This window comes from Cajanus cajan, chromosome 3 (assembly GCF_000230855.2).
Source record: "Cajanus cajan strain Asha chromosome 3, NIPB_CcT2T_4, whole genome shotgun sequence".
NCBI classification, from domain to species: Eukaryota; Viridiplantae; Streptophyta; class Magnoliopsida; order Fabales; family Fabaceae; genus Cajanus; species Cajanus cajan.
The window spans coordinates 22756745-22783948 of NC_138519.1; the positions used below are offsets into that span (position 1 = coordinate 22756745).

General features: G+C 33.4%; 2 protein-coding genes across 3 annotated transcripts; one reads left to right on the forward strand and one right to left on the reverse strand.

The window, feature by feature from the left end:
• The first annotated feature begins 1609 nt into the window (after window positions 1-1609).
• LOC109815156 (uncharacterized) lies at window positions 1610-7604 on the forward strand. 2 transcript variants are annotated; one of them, XM_083070673.1, is made up of 11 exons: window positions 1610-1766; window positions 2629-2746; window positions 3337-3726; window positions 4106-4216; window positions 4373-4463; window positions 4888-4956; window positions 5144-5221; window positions 5377-5466; window positions 6623-6673; window positions 6955-7191; window positions 7272-7604. In XM_083070673.1, the coding sequence occupies exons 2-11, from the start codon at window positions 2658-2660 to the stop codon at window positions 7389-7391; spliced, it is 1326 nt and encodes a 441-aa protein (XP_082926799.1). In that variant the 5' UTR covers window positions 1610-1766; window positions 2629-2657; the 3' UTR covers window positions 7392-7604. The 2 variants fall into 2 exon arrangements, with proteins under 2 accessions (XP_082926799.1, XP_082926800.1); XM_083070674.1 differs by having other exon boundaries at window positions 7276-7604.
• A 618-nt stretch (window positions 7605-8222) lies between these two features.
• LOC109815152 (plasma membrane ATPase 1) lies at window positions 8223-17746 on the reverse strand. The gene is made up of 22 exons (XM_020379781.3): window positions 17639-17746; window positions 17290-17411; window positions 16432-16551; window positions 16232-16330; window positions 15297-15434; window positions 15032-15166; window positions 14178-14357; window positions 13846-14052; window positions 13521-13640; window positions 12946-13065; window positions 12593-12715; window positions 12409-12513; window positions 12045-12189; window positions 10904-11065; window positions 10578-10816; window positions 10237-10269; window positions 10052-10133; window positions 9782-9942; window positions 9498-9698; window positions 9206-9388; window positions 8600-8781; window positions 8223-8497 (listed from the first exon to the last, which is right to left on the reverse strand). The coding sequence occupies exons 2-22, from the start codon at window positions 17341-17343 to the stop codon at window positions 8401-8403; spliced, it is 2886 nt and encodes a 961-aa protein (XP_020235370.2). The 5' UTR covers window positions 17344-17411; window positions 17639-17746; the 3' UTR covers window positions 8223-8400.
• Between the last annotated feature and the right edge of the window lie 9458 nt (window positions 17747-27204).

Sequence of the window (27204 nt, forward strand, 5' to 3'; positions counted from 1 at the left end):
ATCCCTAACAACAACATTTGGATATACCCATTATCTTTCTATGTGCATATTTTTCTGTTAAGTTTTGTGATGGCCAAAACTTTATTTAAGGAGTGTGGTGCTCTTTCTTAGAATCACTAAATCTGTTCTTATCTATAATATAAAACACCAACACCATTGTGTATTAAACTGAAGATTCAAAACTATTCTAGAAGAATTTTGGCACAAAATAGAATTGAGCTCATAATAAATAGTAATGACTATAGGCTGATTTTTTATGATTCATATTTTTGTTTCTACTTGATCTAAATATTTTTTTTTTCGTGTTTAACATATTTGGATCTGTAAAATTTCTAATAATAAATAGTATAGACATGTTCTTTAGTTAGAATATATATAAGTATTAATTAGGAAAGAAAAATAATATAAAAATAATTTTAGAATTAATTACTTTTCTTAATTTTGATGAATTAGATAATTAAGTCTTATATATAGAAAATGAGATAGTATTTATTGGTCTCAAATATAAGAAAATTTTACTCTATTTTATATTGTCATCTCCAAAATATCCAATACCTTTTTTTATTCTTGATAACAAATTTTGAAGAAAGATAACTTAGTAACATAAGTTTTTTTTTTTTTTTTTTATGAGATTGACAAAATTAAATAATGTAAACAACTTTTCTTAATTAATGCGAATCAATTTTTTTTACTACCTATATTCAGAACTAGAAGAAGTACATTATAAGACAATATAATACTCTCTTAGTTCTTGGTTCAACTTTAAGATATTATGTAAACTATATTTATGTATCCAAAAATAATACTAATGACTAAATTTTAAGGGTTCTACACAGATTAATAATAATAATAATGTATCACCTTTTGATATATTTTTACTAAAGTAATTTTACTTTCTCAATAAATACATTATTTTAATATTAATAATTGAATAATTAATTAAGAAATAAATTTAAAAATAATTAATATTACATTAAAAAGTTAAAATATCAATTATTTTAATATAATTTTCTTAAATACAGTTGTGTAAGTATAGTTAATAGTTGTGTAAGTGTAGTTAATGTTATTTTTCAATTAGAATTGAAACAATAATATACATTTGTATTTAATACAAATTTTATTAATATACATTTATGTATATTAGCAAAATTAAACTCCAATTTTAATAAAAAAAATAATACTAATCACACCTTAAAAAAAACAATTTAAATACATTTTCTTAGTTATGATTGATGTTATTATCTAATTAAAATTAAAATTTTATCTTAATATTATAAAAATATTAATATAAATCACATTAATATATATTTATACATATTATCACATAAAAATTCCAACTCCACACCAATCACACCTTAAAAACTATACATAAGCTTAGTAAAAATAAAAACTTTAACTAAATTTTGTGCTCATTTCTGAATGCTAAAACTTTGGGACAGAAGGGTATAATATTCATCTCGTATCAAGTAAATTAATTAATTTAATTGAATTACCGATTCATTTCCAATTCCCATGCCCATTTGTTCTGTTTATGTTATGTTATCATGGGTTATGACTGAAGTCTCCCACCATGCGTAACCTGTTTTACACCGTTAGATTTATTTCTTAACAAATGGATGGTTGGGATTTTTTTCTTTTATTTACTTTTTCCCTCACTTTCGAGATTTATCTTTTTTCATTTTTTGTTCATCTTCTTCTTTCTTTGTTTCTTCCGGCACGTTGCGAACACCAAGTGGTTCAGATTCACACTCCATAGACACAACCAGGTTAGTGAAAAACTCCCTATATTTTATTAATCATAATTAATCTCTTCATCACATTTCACTTATATAAATTTCTAAATTGTTAATTGCTAGTTGTAGGAATCTATGTTAATCAGATTCATATGCATGCAGCAAGCTTCAAACCTAGAAAATGCCTGTGAAAATAATGCAATTCATGTGATGACGCTTCCATGGTCTGCCTTTGTCCACTTGATACCATTTTTCCAACTTTCCATAGCCTTAGCCAAAGTGGGCATCCATGTCTCCTTCATATCAACTCCCCCAAAACATTCAAAGGCTTCCTAAACTTTGTTCAACTTTCCCAAAATTAAAATTCTTTAGAATTCTAAAATTATCTACCCAAACACAATCTAAGGAGAATTCAGAGAGTTGGTAATGGTGGGTGCAAGAATTTTGTTGAAAAAGATTTCCTTGCCTTGAGAGAAGCAGAGGAAGAGAGAAAATAAATTATTTTGCTGTATGTCACTGTGAGAGTAATTTTATATGGAAAATGGAACAGATGTACTGACATGAACAATGGATTCATGGACAGCACCAGAGAACATTGAAACTTTGACTTCAATAAATTTACTAGCTCTTACTTTTTTCAGATTGGAAAAGGCTTCTTGTGTTTTAACCTTGGGGTTGTCGAAGGACTTGGAAATTTACTTTCAAAAGCTTGTCATGGACTTTGAAACTGATGCTTTATTAAATGAATGGATTGGTTGATAATTATTGATTTTCCTTCTTATATGTGGAGAATTTCTTTTGTAATGTGATGACTTAGTTTCTATCATATTATTATTTATTTAGATTGATTTGGAAAGTGATACCATCCTCTTTTTCTTGTTTTGTTTGAGGCCAGCACCTTTGGCATGATACAGGTTAGCAAATATGAGTGAAGAGTCTGATTCTAAAGTAGAGTTAGAGGCTATGGATCTCTTGAATCAGTTGGAGGATATCCTCGAATCTGATGCTCTAATGTAAGTTTTAATGATTTCATGCACACACACTGATATAATACTAGCCACATAGTTGCTTTAGAAACTTGTGAATTTTCTAGAGTTCCTGTCAATAAATATGTTTCCTTCAGTTCTAGCTTTAACTTTTTCATCATGAATGCTTAATGGTAAGTGTTTTACTTTGTATAAAAACTACTACTAATTTATTTTAGTGAATTTTGTAAAATTCACTCGTATGAAGTCTATGGATGATATAAATATTGTAATATATAACCTTGGTTATTAGAATAACACCTTGTTAGCATTGCTTAAAATATGGAAGAAGTCAGTGCGAGTTCTCAGCTGATGTAATTTTTCTATGTGTATATGAGATAGATATGAGCAAGTACAATCAAAGGGTACAATCATAGAAAAAGGCTACAGTCTATGACTCCTAACCCGTAGGCTAGATACATAAAAAAAAAAGCTTTATAAAGCTGTACAATACAGCAGATAATAAACAATTATTTTAACATGTCTTGGTTAAGGTTAATCTTGATTATATGTTGCTTGATATAACTATGTTGTATTGCTTCTTTCTAATATGTTTTCCCTTATGCTTTTGTATCCAGTGACGAGTTGGGATTTATTCATCCATCCCAATTTGCCTTGCTAAATGAAGAATCAGACATTTCGTCTAATTTATCTGATGGGGCTATGAATCAATCAGCAGACAGGGTAGCAAGCTCTGAGGAATCTTCCAAACCAAAAAACCTATATTTCTGGCACAGAGATCATAAATTGGGAATTTCAACTAATGTTATTCTACCGCTATATAGAGCTGCTAAACATGTGTTTATGACTACAATCAAAGAATACAAGATGTGTGACAATCAATCTGACAAATTTGGAAATTGTTTAACTGCTTCCTCTTCTTGTGACCATCTTGAAAGTATACTTCTGAGACACAGCAAGTCTCTTCTACTGCTAAGCTGTGATTTTATGACTGCTTGGAATCACAGGTTCTCCTCTTATCTTTTAATATTTTTTTATACTTCTTTTGTTGACATCTATAAGTGAACATCATAACTTGACAGATTTCAATGAATTGTTTTCAACTGCTCGTGATAACTGATTTATTTTATAGCATTTTCCTGTGTCCAAATGTTCAAATGATGCCATATTCATTTTTACTGCACAGCCGTAAGATCCACAATACTGTATGGAACTAAATATGAGGTAGTAAAGAGTCAACCAGAGCAAAAACTTGTGTTGCACAAAATGTATTGGACTTGTAATGAATGCATTAAAGAGAAAGAAGGGATAAGCATATATTGAGGAAACTTGCTAGGGATTTTATTTTTGTTACCAATTTCTTAAGTTTCCCTGTGCATATTGCAGAAAGTTAATAGTGTCCAAGAAGAAGCAACTCTCAATGTTTGTGGATGAGCTACTCCTGTCAGAACTTGTGCTTTCATATTCACCCAAAAGCGAACAAGCTTGGAATCATAGGTATCAAATGTGAAGCATTTTATGGCTTTGTCCCCATCACAAAAATGATAAATGTTTTCTTAATGAGTATTATATAGGTTTGAATTCTGAATATTAATTGATCCCGAGGCTTTGGAACGTGAATAGAAATCTAATGTATAGAAGTATTTTATTTAGGCGGTGGGTGATCAAGTCAATCTCTGCAAATTGTTCAAATTTCAAAGAGATTTTGGGAAAAGAATCTGAGCTGGTGGAAAAAATAGCCGAGGTCTAATTTTAGTATTGGAACAGCATAATGTTTAAATTGGAAACATTTAATTTTTTCTTTTTAAGTTGATGGACTTGCTTACGTGAGAGAAGGATAGTTGTTTCTTTTCTTTTACTTTTGTTCTTGCCTTTGCTCAATATAATATTCTACTTTAACATTTGACAACTGTATCATTTTACATTTTCTTTTTGACACCTTTTAACATTTGTATCCATTTTGCATTTAAAATATTAAATAATCTCCAAAGCATCATCCTTAAAATGAAAAAAAAAAATGGAGGGGGGAAAACGAGATCTTCTGATGATTTTAATTGATTTATATAATGCTTCACCTTTTTTTCCATCATTAGAGACATCGTATCTGATGAAATGTTATTTTGAATTAAATATCCATTTATTCCTTTTTGGTGCCTCATCATGTACAGAGATCAAAAATGAATTATCGTGCATGGAATCACCGTTGCTGGTTAATCTCATACATGACGATTGACCAGGTATTGATTCTATGTTATTTTTATTTGTTGCAAGTGTTATGACATGTATTCTGGATCAATTATAAAAATGAAAGGGAGTCAATAATTCAACATTAAATTCTATTCCATAAAAAATCTTTTAATAAAAATGAAATATGACCTTGTTTATAACATGATGAATGGTTCTCATGAAGCTGTACCTATTTAGGTTCTGTACGAGTTAAAGAAATCTAGAAGTTGGGCTGCACTGCATGTTGCTGATAATTGTTGTTTTCATTATCGCAGAGTAAGTTTTGATTTACTTGCTTGAACCTGATACTGAAGGATATAGTTTCCAAATATAAATATTTTGATTTTAGAGTAAGAAAACAGTGTTGTATTTTCTTTTGATGAGCTTAGGATTCTTCACTCTTGACAATCACACTTTTCATTACATTGCAGCGACTATTACTGAAAATTCTGGAGAGCCGAAGTCCTGTGGAAGAAACTGTATCTTTTGGTCATAGTGCCGATATTGTCCAAGCCTTGAAGGTTATAATTATACTCATTTATTATACCTGATCTGAGACTTTTTATTTTGAGTCTGTCATGCTATGTTTGGATTGTTATGTAGTCTGCAATTTGAATCTTTGGCTTCAAAATTGGACGGAACAGAACCTGGTGGATTGTATTACCTTCCATTCTATCCAATACTTTTATTTTTTTTTTCAGCTTCCGTTTTCAAACAATGGTATATTATAATTTTCTTCCATTCCATTTAATTAGACCTATCATTAGATATCAAATTCCTTTTGCTTCTTGGTGGTTTATACTTTATATATTCTTCCTGTTACCGGAAATGGTAGCAGAATGAGTGAAATCTAAACATTAAAATTTATAGGTGTCCTTTCAGGTTTATAAGAGCCATAAGTTCCAAATGTTCAAGAAATTTGACCCAAAACATTTGAACTCTTTTGAAACAATTAAAGCAACAATGTGCGTGAGATATGAAATTTTTACTAAATCAATGACTTGGTATGCTTTATTGTAAAATTCATTAATAAAGGGCGGCCCAGTGCACGAGGCTCCCACCTAGTGGGGTCTGGGGAGGGTAGATGTACGCAGCCTTACCCCCGCAAGCAGAGAGGCTGTTTCCAGGACTCAAACCCGTGACCTCTTGGTCACTAAGCAGCAACCTTACCTCTTGTAAAATTCATTAATGCTTATAAAAAATCTTTTAATTGAAAACTGAAAGGCAAAATGAAGTTGGAACAAAAATGCTTGTAAAATTTGCAAACTAAGCTGCTCCAAACAAGTGAAGCTCAATTTATTAGGCACCCGCACCCTCCTATATGCTTGACTTTCTATATCATTGTGATCATACTCTTCTTGGTTCTGAATTTGCTTTATTCTTTGTTATTGCTTACTTGCTTTACTACTTTAAATGATAGTCTTGATAGTTATACTCTATATGAGGACTTGGTTTTTACAGCACTTTATCATTGAAATATTCAACGTACTACTTCCTGCAAAAATAAAATAAAATTGTGCGGCGTGATTCTCCTTCATAGAAACATAGAAAAGGAAAACAAGAACTGCAGATTGATTAATGGAAATGACATTACTATATCATCTAGACCTGATATGATTAGTACTATCAGTACACATAAATATAGTTTTTAACCATGTGGCAGTTATTATTTGACAGGATGAACTTGATTGGAATGAAACACTGATAAAACGTTATGTTGGAAGAGAGGTAGGTGACATTTGTCTGCTATTAATTTATTGTTTATTCTTATTATTGATCATCATCATTACTCACTAAAGTGATACACGGATCAACTGGAGCTTTATAAATAATCTCTGCATCCATTATTTACTGGATATCTGGATTCTTGGAATTTGAGAATCATTTTATTGTCTTATGACATCAGATTGTTACCTTCTGGAGATTTATGGTTCCTGAATGCAAGCGATTATTTTACTTCAGTAACTTTCTTACGAGTTTAGATGTTCAATGTTGCTCATTTTTAACAGGCTCTATGGCTTCATCGTCGCTTCCTTTCCATGTGCTGGATAAACAATTTTCTAATTGATTCTGGTGATGCATCCTACCATCCCAAGGAGGCAATCAACACGTATCATGACTTTGGCACCTTTCTGCAGAATGAATTATGTCTTCTCCACTCCTGCTCAACTTTTGCTGATGATGATTTTGTGGATGTTCAAGGGCAAGCTGCATATTCTGCTAGTTACATTTTGTGGCTAAAAGTGGTATGTGGATTATTTTTCCATTTTAAGACTGCTTAGCTGGATTGCTTTCTCTGGTGTCTTACATGTATTATGTGCATCAGCAAGCCCCTAAGCCTCTAGAGAACGAGCTCCTAGAGAAGATAAAAGACGTAGATCTGAAGACCTTGCTGTATAGGTCATGCCCAGAGAGATCCTCGCTGTTCAATTACTTAATGAACTAGATGGAAGCATATGAGCTACATAATGTGGGATGAGTGGATTTTACTGTTGATTTTAACAATTAATTTATGTTATTTTATGTCTGGCTGGCACATGAATTTGGCTCCTCTGACATGCACCCTGTAGTTTTGAGGGTTACCTGTGGAGTTGTTAAAACTTATAACTTCTTACATGTATTTGAATAATAAATCCATAGAAAGTTGCTTTCATAACAAGTGTTTTTAATGTGTTTGAGGTCATATTTCATTAATTACGTGTGAATAAACTAACCTAAAAGAAAACCCCATTGCACCTCAGATACTCAAGTCAAACTGTTAGATTCTACTATATCTGTAAGAGTAAAAGAGGGATTACGCAGGCTATAACAAACTTGCGTGTGTGGTAACGAGTGTGGGAAGTTAGAAGTTACATGGGATGTAAGGGAAAAGGGGTAGGTAAACATTTGGGTAGTTGTGGGTGGCGGTTGCCACAGGGCAGGAAGTTTTTCTTCTGTGATTTATTTTCTTCATTCTCAGTTTTTTAATTTTCTTCATGCTACCTTTGTTATCATAGCATTGTCCTGAGTATTTTCTCTGTTAAGATGTAATAAATTTAGTTCCTATCACAAGCAACTGAGGATTCGTAAAGAGTCAAAATTTATTAACAAGTAGCTGATAAATTCAGGGTCAGTTAGCTGTAAAATCTCTAAATGTGAGCTGATCTCATGTCATTAAACAGAAAACTGACCATTTTACATCTCAACTTGGAGAATATGCCACCCGTTTATTTGTTTATTGCTTTAATGTTTGTTTAGAAGTTTGTCCATGCATGTTTTCTGGCAACACTAAAAATAGTTTCCAAATAAAATATTTTACTTTGCAAAGAGAGAGATGTGTAAATAACAACAAACAATTGTATGAATGAACAGTACATGAAAATTCAACAGATACAATGTTGAAGTAAAGCCATAATACAAGAAATTTAAAGAGCTGCATGACACAACAATGATGATAGGCAGTAGTCATAAAGTCTTTAGACAGTGTAGTGTCCATTCATGGCATCAATGTCCAAACCCCTTAGCTTGGCAAATGATTCCACTCTGCCTTTCAGAGTGTGAAGCTCTCTCAGCCTGCATCAAAAGGAAGAAAAATAATAATAAGGGGGAAAAGAAAAATCATGAAAAGGTTAAATAAAATGAAGAAACAGTTTGAAGATGAACAAAGACTCTGACCTTGCTATCTCTGCTCGCCTCCTAGCCTCTTCTGCCAATGTATTAATTTCTCTGAAGGTGTGGTGCTTCTCTGTCATCCCTTTTGACTCAACAGAGTGGAGGCCATGTAAGGTTCTCTGCTCAGTAGCCCATGCAGCCTCACGAGCTTCTCTACCGAAGTCATTTTTGTTGATGAATGCAGTCTGTTAATTTGCACAAACAAGAAGTCATATATAACTATACGAGTATACTAATCATTGTATGCGTCTCATGGACTATAATAAACCATCTGGCATACTTATGTTTTGAACCCATTTCATGTTAGACATAACTGTTTGGATAAATTTATCTAAAAAGCACTTCTAAGAAAAAAAAAGAAGTAGGAAGGATAAATGAACTACATTTCTTCATAAATTGGCTTATGCATAAGCTAATTTGTTGAAGCTCTCCTATATAGCTTTTCCAAAATATTATAAATAAATTTATAAAAAGTTTATTTCATTTTTCCTTCATATTTTTCCCTCCCAAAAATGTTTCTAGAGAAATTTATCCAAAAAGGTCCAAGTTCATTTATTTTCTGCACAATTTTTTGCTGAAATTTATAACAGGTTTAGTCATGGTACTCACTCTTTGGTTTACCACCAGATTCCAAGCCCTTCCACTTAATGCATAGCGAACTGCAAACTTTAAAGGATCTAGAAATAGGTAAGTTACAGTATTGTATAGCCAAATCACTCCTGTCCAGCCCCAACCAATACGTGTGATCCCAGCAACTTTCCAAGTGAGAGTGGCAGATATAACAGTTGCAATCTGTTGAGAATACACAGTGAAATGTAATAGTGAGGCTTTCCACTGAGCAAGTGCAAATAGTTTTAGAGGTCTGAATAAGTATGCAGGAAAGGTTGAGAAAACCATATACCGCTTGAGCAATGATGAAGGCAGTGACAAGCAAAAGACCAGGTCTTTCTGTGTAGGACCAACCCCTTGATCGTGTCACGAAAATTAAGGCTTGACTAATTGTACTAACTTGAAGATAGACAGCAGATCCCAACATTGTATTCGTTGGATCACCGTTAGGAGCTTCTGGATCATAGTGAAAGTGTTTCACACCAAAATGGTTCTGTGGCAGAATTAATAATTCATTGTCATATCATTGCATGAAAGAAAAAGAAAGTAGTGGACAACTTGAAAGAAGATACTCACAGGAAAGAAATTTGTTTCGACAGCTATATAGAAGAAGATCACAGTCATGAGAGCCAGATAGCTACCAAGAACAATCCCAGTTGTAAAAATTTCACTAAGCTTCCAACTATCAGGAACTGGAGAAGGCTTAACCCTATCTTTAGATATTGTCATGATGGTACCTACAAGGATGCTAACAAATTAGGGGACAAGAAAGAAAGTATTTCATCTAATGGCCATCAAATTATAATGAGACTTGAGATTAAGTTACTAGAAAGTAGCTAATATTACCATCATTGAGAATGGCAATGACAAGAACCATAAAGGGAGGAAAGTCAAATTTCCAAAAGCTGTTCAGTAACATGAAACCAAGCTGAAATGATAAAAAAAAAAAAAAAAAAAAAGAGATTCAAAATTAGAAGAAGGCTGATTATCAGGATCATTCTGAATATATTCTTCATGTACAAAAAGCTTACCACAATACGAATAGTGATAGATATAGCATATATCTGCAAAGGAAAAGGAATGAAAAAATCATGATTTGTTGTCCCGCTGTAAAAAAGAGCGTTGATGATACTTTCTCTAATACTTTTTCTATCATTCTTTTTTATTAGTTAAAATTTATTGAAAATCACGAATTTTGTAGATTCGAAATTATTTAATGAGTTTCTCTCTTAATTTAGTGATAAGACCTATTAACATTTGTGATTTTTAATCAATCTTCAAGAATGCTAATAAGAGAGTGATAGAGTGAGTGTCAAATTTCTCAAAAACAACTATTTTCACTTTCATATGTTGATAGGAGTAGATGGATTACAGTGTAATTTTTCATTCTCTGGAAAATTGCACGGCTAGTTAAAACTGCACTTATGATCACACTCAACCCAGGTTCTGTTAGGACTATGTCAGAAGCACTTCTGGCAGCATCTGTAGCATCTGCTACAGCAATACCAATGTCTGCTATCTTTAGGGCAGGTGCATCATTCACCCCATCACCAGTCATCCCACAAATGTGCTTTCTAGCTTGTAACCTCTTCACAATCTCATACTTGTGCTCTGAGGGAAACACAAATGATCAAAAAGGGAACAAGACATTAAATTAGAGCTCGCTAGTCCCTAATGATAACCTCTTTCTTGGCTTACCAGGAAAGACTCCAGCAAAACCATCAGCATTCTCAATGAGATCATCAACGGCAACAGCGCCCAATCCATCTTTATTTTCACCCAGCAGTGATGAAGAAGGATACATGTTGGTGCCCATCCCTAGACGCCTTCCTGTTTCCTTACCTATTGCAAGTTGATCACCTGAAAGGTTGTTTTTTGTTGCATCATAATATGAGCATCTGATCAGAGTTTTCTTATGTACATCAGAATTAAATTAGCGATTCCAAGAACACAAGGACAAGTTTATTATATATAGAGGTACAATCTCTCACTAATGGACAAAAACTAGCAAAAACTTGTTCATATGTTCGCTAATACCCAATGAGATAGGTCTTGCTATAGAAATAAAAATTTTTAGGGTGTTCGAAATGTAGCTAAATGTCATGTTAAGTCATCCAATTTTAAGTTGATTTGTTTAATGGACTTTCTTCAGTTCTCCAATATCTAGGACACATTGTTTTGTATGAATAGTCTAAATAATATCAATTAAAAAATTAATGAAAGCAAGGCTCTAAACTATCTATCAATCTGGTATTGGAAGGTCCTACATTCACATCCTCAATTCTTGATCTTCAAATCATATATCTATTGGATAATTTCACTTGATGTCAATTGATTTTAAGGTGAAATCTAACATATTACGAGAGCCTATAGTTCATATTGGTAAATCACCTATTATGGTAGGCTCATATATTCTGGTAGACATATGTGGAGGGGAGATGTTAGAAGATCCTACATCGCTTGTCTCAATTTTGAAAGTACATTTTATATATTTGTTGAGTAATTTCACTTAATATCATTTTGTTTTAAGATGAAATCAAATATGTCAACAATTAGGATTATTCTAGTAGTCCTTCTATGCATGAATAAACCTTCTTTAAATACAAACTAGAACTAAGAATAATACTGAATAGTGATAATACAAGAATAAGTTTTCAAAATAGATGGCGACATTTATAATGTTCTTCACTCAACTTATAAATTCACTTGAATCATGCATGGTTTTATGTCTATAACTTGTTTTTTCAGAGAAACATTTCCATTAAAAAAGTTCTTATTGTAAAATTCAACCAAGATACTTGTAATATCTTAAACGAAATCAAGTAATAGTGACACATACCAGTGATCATTTTGACACTCACGCCAAGATCTAGAGCTCTTCTAATTGTTTCTGCACTATCATGGCGAGGAGGATCAAAAAGAGGGAGAAGGCCAACAAACTCCCATGGTCCTCCAGGACTGTCTTTAGTTCCCTCAGGTACTTCCTAAATTGGAGAAAATTTTCATCGTTATAAAAAATAATTTTAATAACTATACCTATTAAAAACTTTCATACTGCCAATCAATCAAAAATTACTTTGATATAAATTTTAAGATAGTTATTATAAAACTTAATAAACTTATCATACATGGTGATTTGTGATTGGGTGAGAATATAAAATTATTCTATATTAATGAGATGATGGAGAATTCATTGGACAAACCTGGCGGGCAACTGCAAGAGAACGAAGTCCACGTTCTGCAAACTTCTCAATAATTACATGAACCCTCTGTTGGATTTCTGATTTGTTATATGCAAGATTGAGAATCTACACAGTATAAGAGTTAAATAATCAGAAAATCTAGTTGGTAACATGGTTCTTAGAGTTAGAATGGATTATCTGCCACCTGCTCTGGTGCACCTTTGCTAACCCTGTGCATTTTACCAGAAGCATCAATGTATGTAAGTGCAGTTCTTTTATCCGTTGGATTGAATGGAAGGAAGTGAACTTCTTGTATTCCGGCTCGTGCCTTACAAAATTAAAGGACCATTAGTAGACTAACCAAGTTTCAACTACAATCTACAGAAGAAGGTGGAAACTTGCCTTGCAGAATGCTACACTACGAACAATGAAAATTTCATGTATGTTAACATATAAGCTATCATCTACAAATTTATAAAAATTATGGAATTCACTGCAAAAAGAAAGGGCAAAAGGCTTCAGTGTTGTTAATCTAATAAGGAATTTTTGGACTTGTACCTCCTTTGGGTCTGCCAACATTGAAACTATAGCACAATCAATTGCATCTTGGTTCTCTAGCCTTGATGCTCTTGCAGCCATAAGGACAACCATATCACTGTCCACATCTTTAACAAAAACCTGCCAGATGTGATAATTGTTGGGAAAAAGAGAGTTAGCATTTGAGATTATGGATGCCATACATAGACAAATACTTAAACACCACCACACATAATTATTTATATGTACTTATATGTGCAGGTCCCTTGTATGAAAAGGATTTTTTTTTCTGTGCTATATCATAAATTTTATGTTGATTGTCAATTATTAGGCATCACTATCATTTTCCCATAATATGTCATCATTCATGAAAGCAGGATATTTCTTTAAGAAATTGAGTACTCTTGTTTCAGGAGTGAAATAGAATAGTTGTCCTTGAAGGATTCTCCCATGTCATGTACAATACATATTTGTACAATACATGACACTTTACATTCTGATTTACCTGTTTCCATACTTTTGGAAGATATGAACTTTATATCAAACCAATTGTTATAGAGTTTTATTGTAGGAACTAAGAAGAATAAAGTTAAGACCTCAATGATATTCTTGTCCACAGAAAGCTTGTTAAGAGTTAATGTTCCTGTTTTGTCACTACATAACACATCCATTCCAGCCATCTCTTCAATGGCAGTCATTCTCTTTGTTATGGCACCCTGCAAAGGATGTACCAATTATAGTCATTAGCTCAACTGCAAAATGATATCAAAAACTTAAAAAATACTAAATTCTTATGATATAGCTCAATTGATTGAGCATGGTGTGAGTTGTTGCGAATTCCTTGATACCGAGTTCGATTCCCATAAAAATAAAAAAATATTGAAATGTTCAAATCAACGTTCTAAGTGTAGCTTCACAAACCTGCTGAGCCAACTTGTGTGAACCAATAGCCATTGTAACAGAAAGAACAGTTGGCATTGCAATAGGGATGCCACCAATCAATAGCACAAGGAGGTTATCAATACCATTTCGGTAGTGCTTTCCGTGGATTGCATATATCACAATGATTTCAATAATCATGCCAACAGCAATTGAACAGATGCAGAAGTTCCCAATAGATGTTAGAACCTGTAACAATTATGTGATGTCACTGAGCATTATCCTGACAATATTTCTCACGGAGATGTTTTACTTGAGACAGAAAACACTCTTTACACAATATTAAGGACACACTACAAATCCTATATATGAACCTTCTGGAAATGTCCAATATGTGTTGTGTTTTCCACAAGATGAGCTGCCTTCCCGAAAAAGGTGTGAACTCCGGTTGCAATAACTACTGCCTCAATTTCTCCTTGCTTGCAAGTTGAACCAGAATATACTCCATCTTCAGGATTTTTGGTGACAGGAAGTGACTCTCCAGTAAGAGCAGACTGAAATACATAGAAAAACATATGCAAGAGGGTCATGTGTAAGATGATATGATAAAGCATAATATTAGTAACGATCTATGAAGCAGTGACTCAGACATGGACACCCGACATGACTCAGACACCAACTAATTTCCAAAAAGTAGGACATGACATGATAATGATCCATAAAAGATGAACTAAATTTTTTAAAAGTTAAAACAAAGAGTAAATTTTATGAAAATGAGCCTCACTATGAATAAAAAAATGTCACCAACCTTACATATATATTAATAAGTTGACTTCTGATTTTTTTTTTTTAAATAGGAGGGTTAGATGAGTGTTTAGTTAAGAATATGAATAGACTCACACTTTTGACTCGTGTCCAAGTCGTGTTAGAAGGGTATTAAAGTTATGTTAGAAAGGTTTCCAAGAAAAAATAAATTTAATTGTGACACATTAGAGAGGTGTCAGACGTGTGTCAAGGCCAAGACGTGTCTGACATATATCATGTGACATACGTCGACATGGAATTCTATCGGTGTTTCATAGGTAATGAAGTCACATCTCATCTATCTATGCATCAAACACTAAATTTCTTATCCATGTAAAAATGATATTTCTTATTTAGTTCACATATTCTCTTAGTCTAACTTAGTTGATATGGAAAAACCTCAACCATTAACAGCCAATTTTACCTGATCAATCTTCAAAGGATCGCCTTCAAGGAGACGTGCATCAGCAGGAATGATGTCACCAAGCTTGATGCTAATTATGTCTCCAGGAACCAACACTGAAGCTTCTTCTTCACTCCATTTTCCATCGCGAAGTATCTGTTAATGTAATTAGATGTCAAAGGAAACGGAAACAAGACAAGATAACAACGATATTGGAAGAGAAATCTGAGAGGAAAACAAAGCATGCAATAATGATGTAGCAAGCTGCTATAAAGTAAGTAAGAACCTTTGCTTTGGGGGCTAATCTAGCCATAAGGGCAGCAGCTGCATTGCCAGCATTGTTTTCTTCTATGAAACTGATGGTGGAGTTTATAAGTAGCAAAATAACTATGCCAGCAAAATCTTGATAATCTCCTCCTTCACCCTGCAGAATTATGGAGTTGTTATATTACATTTTTTGGATGATTGATTGTAATTTCTAACCACAGTTTTCAGAAAAACATAAACATTCACTGATTGATAATGAAACATGACTTTTAAATTCAAACTTGTGACAATATATAGAATTGTTACTACCAAAAACTTAATCTTGTATTACACTGTCCTTTGTAAAATTAATATTTGTAACTTCCAAGTTAGAAGTAACAAAAGGAATAGGATGAAAATAGTTTCACATTATCTACAAGAAAAAGCGGAGAATATCAAATTTGTCCATGAAATTATAATCATTGGTCATTTTAGTCTTTGGAATTTAAAAAATAATAATCATCCCTAAAATTGGCAACTGTTGGTCATTTTAGTCTTTCAAGTTAGAATATGTAAATTTGATTCCTGACTTTGGAAACTATTAGTCAATTTGGTTCCTGATTTTAATGTGTATCATAGTTTGTTTAGATACAAGTTTGAAAGAGATTTTGAGAGTTTTTTTACTAAAAAAACTTTATTTTTAGCATAAAAACTCTCAAAACTCTTCTAAGTCTGTATCTAAAGAGACTCTCAATCAATTTGGTCCCTAATGTCAGAGCCAAAATTGGCTAATGATTATAATATTTGGGGACTAAACTGACTGGTTTGGTAAGGTTAAGGAACAAATGGACTAGTGTTGCCAATTCCATGAACCAAATTGATTGAAGTTGCCAAATTCTTATTTTATTTCATTAATTAAACCTGGGAAAACCATTGAAAAAAATTGAAAACTCAAAAATAATGGTGAAGATTTACCCCTCCATGTGCCATGGCTATGGCCATGATAGCAGCAGCTTCCATAACCCATGACAGAGGATTCCACATAAAGCCCAAAAACTTTAGTATCTTGCTTTCCTGTACAAGTAATCAAAAGCACGGATGCTATCCATGAGAAACCTGAGCAAAAATTTAGAAAGGAAATGAGAAACTAAAAGCGTTGAAGTTAGGCTTTTAACCTTCTTTTCTTCAAGCTTGTTGTATCCAAACAAGTCTAGCCTCTGTTGTACTTGCTCAGAGCTTAAACCTTCTTTTGTGCATTTAAGATTTTCAAAAACCTCCTCAAGAGGAATGTTCTCCTACATAGCACAAATTCCAAGTTCATCATATGCTTATTAGTGTGTTTCACCCCCTTTGTACTACCAATAATCATAGAAGCAAATTTCAAAATTGTCATCCTACTTTCCTATTTATTTTGTATTTCTCCATATTTTGGGTTTGTACTAAGAAAAAAATACATAGAAGAAACATAGGAAGTAGTATATTTCATTTTTCAATCTACAATACCAATAAGAAAAATCTTATCCCACTAAGTAAAGTCAACTACATGGATCACATCACGTTATTCAGAGATAACATTTATTTATAGACATTAAGTCAAAATTAATTTATAGATCACACTTATTTTATAAATAGAAAGTGCTTAAAAGCTCTTTATTAGACAAGTATGCTCTCTCTCTCTATATATATTCTTATTATACACTTATCTGATTAAACGCTCTCTTAATTTTCTGTATTTTTATAAAGGATGTTTTCTATCTTAACTTATAGTATAGTGAAAACAAGCAATTCAAACACTTTTTTGAACAAAAGCAAAATGACTTGAGTGATAAAAAAATAACTAATCATAATTAAATAATCATTGAAAATTTTCATGTAAGAAATAACAATGTGTTTTCAGCTCCAAATGAGGAGGAATAAATAAATTCTGGGCAGATAAACCATGACATAAATAAATAAACAAAACTTAAGACATTATTTGGTACAACTGAGCATGCCATGAAGGTATTTTAATTTCTATTATTTATTTCACATACCAGATCAACAGCTTCATTTATAATAGCCTCAAGTTCCACAGACCCCTCTCCCATTTTCCCTCTCTCTGAAGCTTCTTTATCTTCTACTCTCTTCCCAGCAAGCCAATAAGCACTTCTGATCTCTGAGTCACAATTAGAACCCTTTAAATGTAGATTGATGAAGTATAGCAACAAAATATAACACGTGCCAATGCCCCAAAACAATTTGTACAAGTCAAGACAAAGTAATATATTTGAAACCAAAGATAGAGAGAGATACAAATTCACAGGTCTCTTAGTTCACATTGTGAGTTCTAAACTATTGGATTATGCGACCCCACCAAAGTTGTGAGCATTACAAGAAATGTACCTCTCAAAGAGTTTTGGTAATCTCTCCAAATCCTCTTTCAAAACTCATGTGGTTGATGACATTGCAAGAATGGCACAAGTATATGTATATATACATAGAAAGAGAGAGGAATATGAACCAATGCACCATGTGTGCTTAGAATATATAACAAGAATGACAAAAACTATAAAATTACAAAGCTACAAAAACAGGTATTTGCATTTATAACTCCGCCGGCCAGCTTCTACAATGGCTGTATTATACAAATCTAGAGTTACACTAAATTAGCTATTTTTGCCGTCATGTTAATTTATTTAGTTTTCTTTTACCTTTGAATCCAATGTTCATTACCATAATGGATATTAATCCGTACATGATATTCTGGAATATGTACTTTATGAGTGACATATGTTTCTATATCAACTAATATCAACTAAAATAATACCATTTGATACGGTCACACACCAATCACATTTAATTACGAGCTCATTTTTTGTTCTTTTGCTAATGTAGTTAGTGTTGCCAGGAATCACTACCTTGTGTTTCATTCTTAGTGTGTGTCTATTTTATATTTCTTTACTCAAAATAATATTATTCAATGTGGGACCTTTTACAATTACGTAATTATGTGTTTACTAGATTACGGGAAAATACAAAAAGGTTTTGACGACAATAAGCAGCTTATGAATCAAACATTTTTAATGATAATGATATGTTTGTTTAATTTTTTATAAATACACATTAATTTTAATTTATATAACTAAGTATCAAATAATATTCAAACTCTCTAGGAATTTGAAAACTTGATTTATTCATTAAGAACTTTTAATATAGTAGTTGAATTGTTAAAATTCAATATATATGATGAGTTATATTAAATAGAGTAATTATACCAAGAGAACCTGTCTAATGTGAGCATGTCTTATTATGAGATATGAGAGAACTAAATAATAACCTTTAAATTATAGATAAAAAATAATTAATGATTAAATCAATTCCAATATATAAAGTATGAATGACTATTATTATTTATCATAATTATTTATGAATTAAATTTTAATATTTTTAAAATAAATAATCAATAAATAAAAATAATTTTGTGCTATAATATAAATTATTTTTCATAAATTTAAATATAATTTTACATATATATATATATATATAGTATTTTTATATACATAATTTATTTTAAATTTTAGTTATATATAATAAGCATTTAGCTTTTGCATTGCACAAATTAAAATACCAATTAAACTTAAATGTACACACTTGCTTGTTAAATCATTACTATAGTCACCTCCTTAACTATTGCTATCTACTATTGTCATTACCATTACTACCACTATTATTATTGTCACCATGTAGTGGACAGTAGAAGCGATAATAGTGGCGATGTAGGGTGGTAACAGTGTTAACGATAATGATGATGGTATCACCGCCAACACCACCACCTATTTTTGTCACTATCATCACAACCACTATTGTTGTTGTTGTCATATTATCGATAATAATAATAATTTTTTTATTAAAAAATGGGGCTAAAAAAGAGCCCAAACAAAAACTAAAAATCACGAGCGTAAATTACATTTGAAGAATTAGCAAATAAAACAAAATGCTCCCAAGGAGGGGGAGAATTAAAAACTAAAATATCTTCTAAAATAGATAGACCCTGCTTAGCAAAATGATATGCAACTTGGTTGGCTTCCCAAAGAATATGAACACACTCCACATTATGATTATCACCCGCCATATGAACTACATGGTTGACCAAAGAATAACATGGATTTTCTTTGGGACAACCTTCATTAAGGAACTTAACTACAATGATAGAGTCTAACTCAATTAAAATAGGGGCATAAGTTCCCTTCTCTTTTATGATCCGAAGCCCATGAAATATAGGCCATAGCTCAACTTCTATCATAGAGCATCTTCCCAACATTCTAGGGAAAGCAAAGACGAAATTTCCCAAACTATCTCGTAGTACTCCACCACAAGCTGCAGAAAAAGCACCTGACACAACTCCATCACAACTAAGCTTCAATGTTCCCTCGGGAGGACACACCCATCCAACTAAGATAGGTGGACATTGATTCAAACTAAAAATCTCATTATCAAATACTACTTTTGCTAGCTCACCCACCCTAGCTTGGATTTCACCCACTATCATAAATGCATTGAAACTTGCATGCTGGAAAATCACCGCATTTCTAGCCCGCCAAATAGAATCCAAAACCACTCCAAATAAAAGACACTAGTGAGGGTTTGCATGAGTCAAGTTTTCATCCATCCACGTCCATAAAGGGATAAGGAAAAACTAATGTCGCACTTCTCGCCCTCTAATGATTTGCCAAATTGTTCGGGATAGGTTGTAGTCCCGTAGAGTATGTAGAATTGATTCACAAGGATCATTGCACAAAGGGCAACATGCATTGCTTGTGAGTCCTCGTTGAGCACGCCATTCATTTGTATAGAGGCTAGAGTGAGCGGCCCTCCATAATAGACATCTTATCCTATTATTTTATGAATTATCAAATAGTAAAAACTTATTTGATTGGTAGAAGGAATGGGGAGGCAAATTTATAATGATAGGCTTAGTTAAGAAGAAAACTAGTTTAAAGGAATAGTTGGAATAGATTTGAGTAGTGAAAATGACTTACTAGTTACTTGAATACAAATGTTGGGTACATGGCCTATTTATAGGCCTCAACACCACATTCATGTTTTATGTAGAAAATTCTAGAGATATCTATTTCTAGAGTTTTCTATCTATATGTAATTATCTACATGATTCTAGAATTTGTATCTAGTAGTTACTAGCATACCTATGTATTTTTCTATAAGAATCTAGATTATTCTAGAAGTTTGTATCATATTTTAACACTCCTCCTTGATACAAATTTCTCTAACTCCTATCATAGTGCGAAACTGTTCGAATCTTGCTCTCGGCAATGCCTTTGTGAATATGTCAGCAACTTGCTCTTCGGTCTTACAATACTCCATCTTGATTTCTTTAGTTGTTTCTACTTCTATGTTGAAGTGATATTTAATTGCAATGTGTTTTGTCCTGCTATGATGTACTAGATTTTTTGTCATTGCTATTGCTGATTTATTGTCGCAGTAGATTGTAGTAGGGCCATCTTGTTGTCCTCCCATTTCTGCAAGTATTCTTCGTAGCCAAATTGCTTGACTTGTAGCTTCAGCCACTACAACATATTTTGCCTCTGCGGTTTATTGTGCAACTGTTGCTTGCTTTTTTGATGCCCAAGAAAATATTCCTGATCCAAGTGAGAAGGCATAACCAGAGGTGCTCTTCATGTCATCTACCGATCCTACCCAATCACTATCGGTGTATCCGAGCAAACTTGAGTTGGTCATTGTTTTGTACCAAATACCAAACTCCTTCGTGCCTTGTAGGTATCTTAAAATTCTTTTAGCTGCTCCAAAGTGAATTTGGCTTGGTTTTTGCATAAACCTTGATAAAAGGCTTACAACATACATTATGTCTGGTCGTGTGACTGTTAAATATAGTAAGCTTCCAATCAAGCTTCTGTAGCGAGATGCATCAGCATCTGGTGCTCCATCATCTTTTTGTAACTTCTCCTTTGTCACAAGCAGAGTAGTGACAACCTTGCAACCACTCATCTTGAACTTCTTCAAGAGAGCTTCAGTGTATTTCTTTTGACAAAAGAATATCCCTTTCTTATTTTGACTTACCTCAATACCAAGGAAGTAGTTCATCAAGCCAAGGTCCATCATTTCAAATGTCTTCATCATGTCTTCTTTGAATTCTGTTATCATCTTCATATTGTTTCCTATGTAGATAAGATCATCTACATACAAGGAGATGATGAGTGTGTCATACTGACCTTGGGTCTTGATGTATAGTGTTGGCTCACTCTTACTCCTCCTGAATCCATGATCAATGAAGTATTGATCTATTCTGCTGTACCATGCTCGAGGAGCTTACTTCAGACCATATAAAGCTTTTCTAGGCCTTAGTACTTTGTCTTCATTTCCCTTGCTTATGAAACCTTGTGGTTTCTCTACATAGATCTCTTCTTGTAGTACTCCATTGAGAAAAGTGGACTTGACATCTAACTAGTAGATATTCCAACCTTTTTCTGGCGCAAGAGCTATTAGAGCTCTAATTGTATCTAGGCGTGCTACTAGGACAAATATCTCGTTGTAGTCGACTCTAGGTTGTTGTGAATAGCCCTTAGCTACCAACCTTGCCTTGTGCTTTTGTATGGTGCCATCCTGATTGAGCTTTGTCTTGTAAGCCCATTTTACCTCAATGATATCTTTGTCTTTTGGATAGTCTACTAGATCCATGTGTTATTTTTCTCAATCATTTTTATCTCTTCTTCCATAGCCTTGACTCATACTTGTTGCTTTGATGCTGCTTCAAAGCTTTCAGGTTCAAGTATGGCAAAGTTGCAGGTTTCATATATATCCTCCAAGGATCTAACTCATCTTGGAGTAGACTCTGGTGATGGAGTTTGTTGTTGTGGAGGAGAATGAAGCTCACCTAGGACTTTTGCAGTTCCTTCTTCTAGTTGCTACATTGAAATAGAAATTTTTCTCTCTACTTTCTCGTCATTCCAATTCCAAGATGCATTTTCATCAACTTCAATGTCTCGGCTAATAGTCAGTTTCTTGGTTTGCAAGTTGTAGACTCGGTAGCCTTTTGACTGTGTGATATATCCAAGGAAGATACCTCATATTGTCTTGTCTTCTAGCTTGTACCTTTTCTCTTCCGGAATGTGTATGTAGCAAATAGATCCAAATACCCTTAGGTGCTTTGCTGATGGTTTTTTCCCACTCCAGGCTTCAATCGGAGTCTTATCTTTGATTGCCTTACTTGGGCATCTATTAAGTATGTAGACAGCAGTATAAACTACTTCGCCCAAAATGCGTTTGGTAATCCTTTCTCCTTGAGCATTGATCTAGCCATCTCCATTACTATGCGGTTTTTCCTTTCAGATACTCCATTTTGTTGTGGAAAATATGCAATTGTAAGTTGTCGCTCAATGCCTTCATCTTCGCAAAATTTATCAAACTCATGAGAAGTGTACTCTTTTCCATGATCACTTCTAAGTACTTTTATTTGTTTGCCACTTTGCTTTTTGGCAAGGGTCTTAAACTTCTTGAAAATACCAAAGACTTCTGATTTTGCTTTTATGAAGTAGACCCAAGTCATTCTAGAAAAATCATCTATGAAGAGAATGAAATACATGTTGTTATGGAGTGACGACATCCTCATTGGTCCATATATATCTGTATGGATCAGCTCCAACAAGTCCTTTGCTCTCCATGCTTTGCTTATTGAAAATGGCAGTCGGTGTTTCTTGCCAATGAGACATCCTTCACAAGCTTCACTATTCTCCTTTAGGCATGGGAGATCTCTCATCATATTTTTTTGATATAATAACTTTAAGGCATGCGTATTAAAGTGGCCAAATCTTCGATGCCAAAGCCATGAGTCGTCTACTTCTGCTTTCATGGCAATGTTAGGGCCTTGTCTTAGGCTTATAGGGAAACTTCTATTCCTATTCTCCATTTTACTCGACCAATTTCTAGTTTTTTATTGTCATATATTTTACATGTGTATCCTTCGAAATGGAGAGTATAACCTTTCTCCATTATTTGGCCAATGCTTAAGAGGTTTTCTTTAAGATTGGGAACTAGTAGAACATCAGTAATAAGTCTCGTACCTTTCTTCGTCTCCACCATAATAGTGCCTTTGCTTTTTGATTCAACGACAGTGTCGTTCTCCATTCAAACTTTCACCTTGACGGATTCATCAATATCCTTGAAGATGCTTGCATCTTTGGCCATGTGATGCTGTAGTCACTATCCAAGTACCAATTTCTACTTGTTTCACTATTGGAATCTTGGGTAGCACAGAAAAGATGTTGCTCACCATTTTTCTCTTTAGCAAAGTTTGTTTGATGCTTATTTTTATTGCGGCAATACTTCTCCACATGTCCAACTTTGTTACAGTGGCGACATTGTGGCTTTCCACGATATCGACAGTCTTTCTCGTCATGATTTGTCCTCTTGCAAATGTCGCATGGAGGATATTCATTTTGATAATTTCTAGAGAAATTTCTAGAATTCTCTTTATTTCTAGAAGTTTCTCCATTATTCCTTTTATCTTTATTATGAGACCGTAATTTGAGCTTTGATTGAAAGGCATTTTCAGTTGAGTTCTCATCATGCTTATTCAACCTTTGCTTATAAGCTTCAAGTGACCCCATCAACTCTGTAACTGATAAGGTAGATAGATCTTTTGTTTGCTTAATTGTTGTCACGATTGGATCATATTTACGGGGAACACTAATTAGGATTTTTTCCATAATTTTCTTGTCAAGAATATTTTTCCCGTACGCTCTCATTTGGTTAACTATTTCTTTTATCCTATAATAGTAGTCATTTACAGTCCTAGATTCCTTCATATTTAACAATTCAAAGTTACGCCATAGAGTTTGTAATTTTACAGCACGTACCTTTTCACTTCCTTCGAACTCCTCCTGCAACGTAGTCCATGCTTCTTTGGCTGTTGTTGCACCCATTATTCTTGAAAAAATTGTGTCGGTCTTAGCTTGTTGCAAAATGAATAACGCCTTTGAATTATTTTGTTTGTTCTCTTTTAACTTCTTTTTTTTAGCCGTAGTAAGGGTTGAGGTATTTTCTGGAGTAGAAAATCTTTCTTCTATCGTGTCCCATAAATCTTGAAAGGTGAAATATGTCTTCAATTTTGTACTCCAAAAATCATAATTTTCACCATTAAAAATGGGAATAGGGATAGATGATGGTTGAATGGTGGTAGCCATGGATTAGAATTTATTTTTTTGAAAGTGGGTAGAATATTGGGAAATTTTTTTTGGAAGTAGTGGGGTAATATTTCTACGCCCAGTATATGACCGAACGTAGCTCTGATACCATTGTTAGTTTATGAATTATCAAATAGTAAAAACTTATTTGATTGGTAGAAGGAATGGGGAGGAAAATTTATAATGATAGTTGAGAGTAAAACTAGTTTAAAGGAATAGGAATAAATTTGAGTAGTGAAAATGACTTACTAGTTGCTTGAATACAAATGTTGGGTACATGGCCTATTTATAGGCCTCAACACCACATTCATGGTTTATGTAGAAAATTCTAGAGATATCTATTTCTAAAGTTTTCTATCTATATGTAATTATCTACATGATTCTAGAATTTGTATCTAGTAGTTACTAGCATACTTATGTATTTTTCTATAAGAATCTAGATTATTCTAGAAGTTTGTATCATATTTTAACATATGCTCTCTGATCCCTTCCACTGCCAAATGATCTTAAAAATAGGATACGTCAGCCTATCATTTTCTAGAAGAAGAGAAAGATATGCTGACTTTAGGGTAAACACACTAGAGGATGATGCACCCCATACCAAAACATCTTCATCAACTGTCAAAGAAAGAGGAGCTTACGCTATCAGCTCATGCCATATTGTCATAAGAAGCATATCCTTGACCAAATCCAGATTCCTGCAGCCATCACCATTAATATATGTAGCCACTAAATTGTTTTGCTTATCCTCTGGCATGGTTTGATTCACAACTTCCATCAATCTCGTACGTAAGGGAAACCACAGATCCTTCTAGAATAACCTTGTAGTAACATCACCAATATTCCATGCAGTGCCACTTTGGACAACCTCCCAAGCGTTGTGAATCCCCTACCAACAATTTGAACTATTTTGTCTCTTCACAACAATGGGTAAGACTGACAATCCACACTTATACTTTGCACGAAGTACTTGGACCCATAACTTGTCTGGTTTGATGCATAACGACCAACAATTTTTCATCATTAGACCCTTATTAACTAATCAGGTTTCCTTCAAGCTAAGGCCTCCCTCCAGTTTTGGCTTACACAACAAAGGCCAACATAAGGCATGGATTTAACGTTGCTCAATAGTATGACCCCAAAAGAAAGATCTACTAACCTTATAAATATCATTTTTTGAGAAAAAGATACATGTTTTCTCTTGACTCACCTTTTGACTCGAGCTTTTGTAGAACAATTCTAAACAAGTTTGAATAATCTCTACTTGATCCATTGACGCTTCCGATAAGAGAATAAGATCATCCATGAAAGCCAAATAGGATAGAAAAGGACCATTCTTTGATAACTGAATCAATTTCTAGAGTTTATGTGTAATTGCTAATTCAATAATATGAAATAAACACTCTATACATAGCACAAACAAGTATGGAGACAAAAGATCACCTTGACGAAGGCCACTAGAAGGAAAGAACTCCTGAAGAGATTTGTCGTTCTAAAGCACACGAAAGGAAGGAGTAGAAATACAATATCATACCAGATCAAAAAAATTTTGAGGAAGACCAATATCTAATAGAGTATCTTTAATGAAATTCCAATTTAAGTGGTCATAAGCTTTCTCAAGATCAATTTTGATAGCCATCCATCCTTTCTTTCCTTTCCTATGTTTCATGGAGTGAATCACTTCCTATGTTATATTAATATTGTTTGTAATCTGCCTATGGGGAATGAAACTACATTGATTTGGACACACTAGTCCTTCCATCACTTGCCGAAGACAAGTTGTTAACACTTTGGTGATAATCTTATAAGAGACATTACAGAGGCCAACAGGTCGCATATGTTTTAAAGAGGTAACATTTTCCATTTTTTGGAATGAGGGTAATAAATGTTTGGTTTATCTCAACAACTTTACTAGGAGTACCTTCAATTAATAGTATTAATCATATTACACAAATCTAGTCCGACAATTTTCCATTGGGATTATAAAAAAATTGCATGCAACCCGTCCGGGCTTGGCGCCTTCAGGCCACCCATTCTTCTTAATGCACTGTGTATTTCTGTATTTGAAAGTGGGCGAGCAAGATGATTAGTATCAATAGAACCTAAACTAGGGAAAGACGTAGATACACAATACAGTTCATAATCATTGGTTTCTGTAAACAGCCTTTGGTAGAAGACTATGACCATTTCTTCTAGTTTTTGCTTATCACTAATCCATTCACCTTCGTCATTCTGTAAAGTGACCACTCAATTTCTTCTTCTACAAAAAAGAGTTGACCCATGGAAGAATTTGGTATTTTTATCTCTAAATTCTAGCCATTTACAATGTAACTTTTGGAACCATAGGATTTCCTCTCACAACAAGATTTTTTAATACTCAAACCAAAGCTCCTGTTGTAGGTTTAGAAGGAAAGGTGTCGCTTCTTGCATGAGCTTGTGAGCAATTCCATTCAAAAGTTGGCGTAACTTTCTCTTAGTAAAGAATACATTTCCAAAAGTAGACCTATTCCAGTTGAGTTAAGAATGCTTAATATTCTTCACCTTGTTGGACCAATCATGCTCTTCACTCCACCATTGCAAAACTAAATCTGAGAAATCAAGATGAGTGAGCCACGCTACTTCAAATTGAAAGGGTCTCTGACCTCTTTTAAGGACTATTGAAGGCTGCAATTAGACTAGAATAGGACTATGATCTGATTAATATAGGTTTAGATGGAAGACATCAGCATCAGGAAAATTGACTACCATTCC

Coding starts and splice junctions, on each gene's coding strand:
- LOC109815156 (XM_083070673.1), top strand. CDS start 2,658: ATGAGTGAAGAGTCTGATTCTAAAGTAGAGTTAGAGGCTATGGATCTC. Junction 4,464..4,887: donor TGGTGGAAAAAATAGCCGAG/GTCTAATTTTAG, acceptor CATCATGTACAG/AGATCAAAAATGAATTATCG. Junction 4,957..5,143: donor CATACATGACGATTGACCAG/GTATTGATTCTA, acceptor GTACCTATTTAG/GTTCTGTACGAGTTAAAGAA.
- LOC109815152 (XM_020379781.3), bottom strand. CDS start 17,343: ATGGGAGAGGGGTCTGTGGAACTTGAGGCTATTATAAATGAAGCTGTT. Junction 14,053..14,177: donor ATATTGGACATTTCCAGAAG/GTTCATATATAG, acceptor TAATTGTTACAG/GTTCTAACATCTATTGGGAA. Junction 8,782..9,205: donor ATCTGGTGGTAAACCAAAGA/GTGAGTACCATG, acceptor GCAAATTAACAG/ACTGCATTCATCAACAAAAA.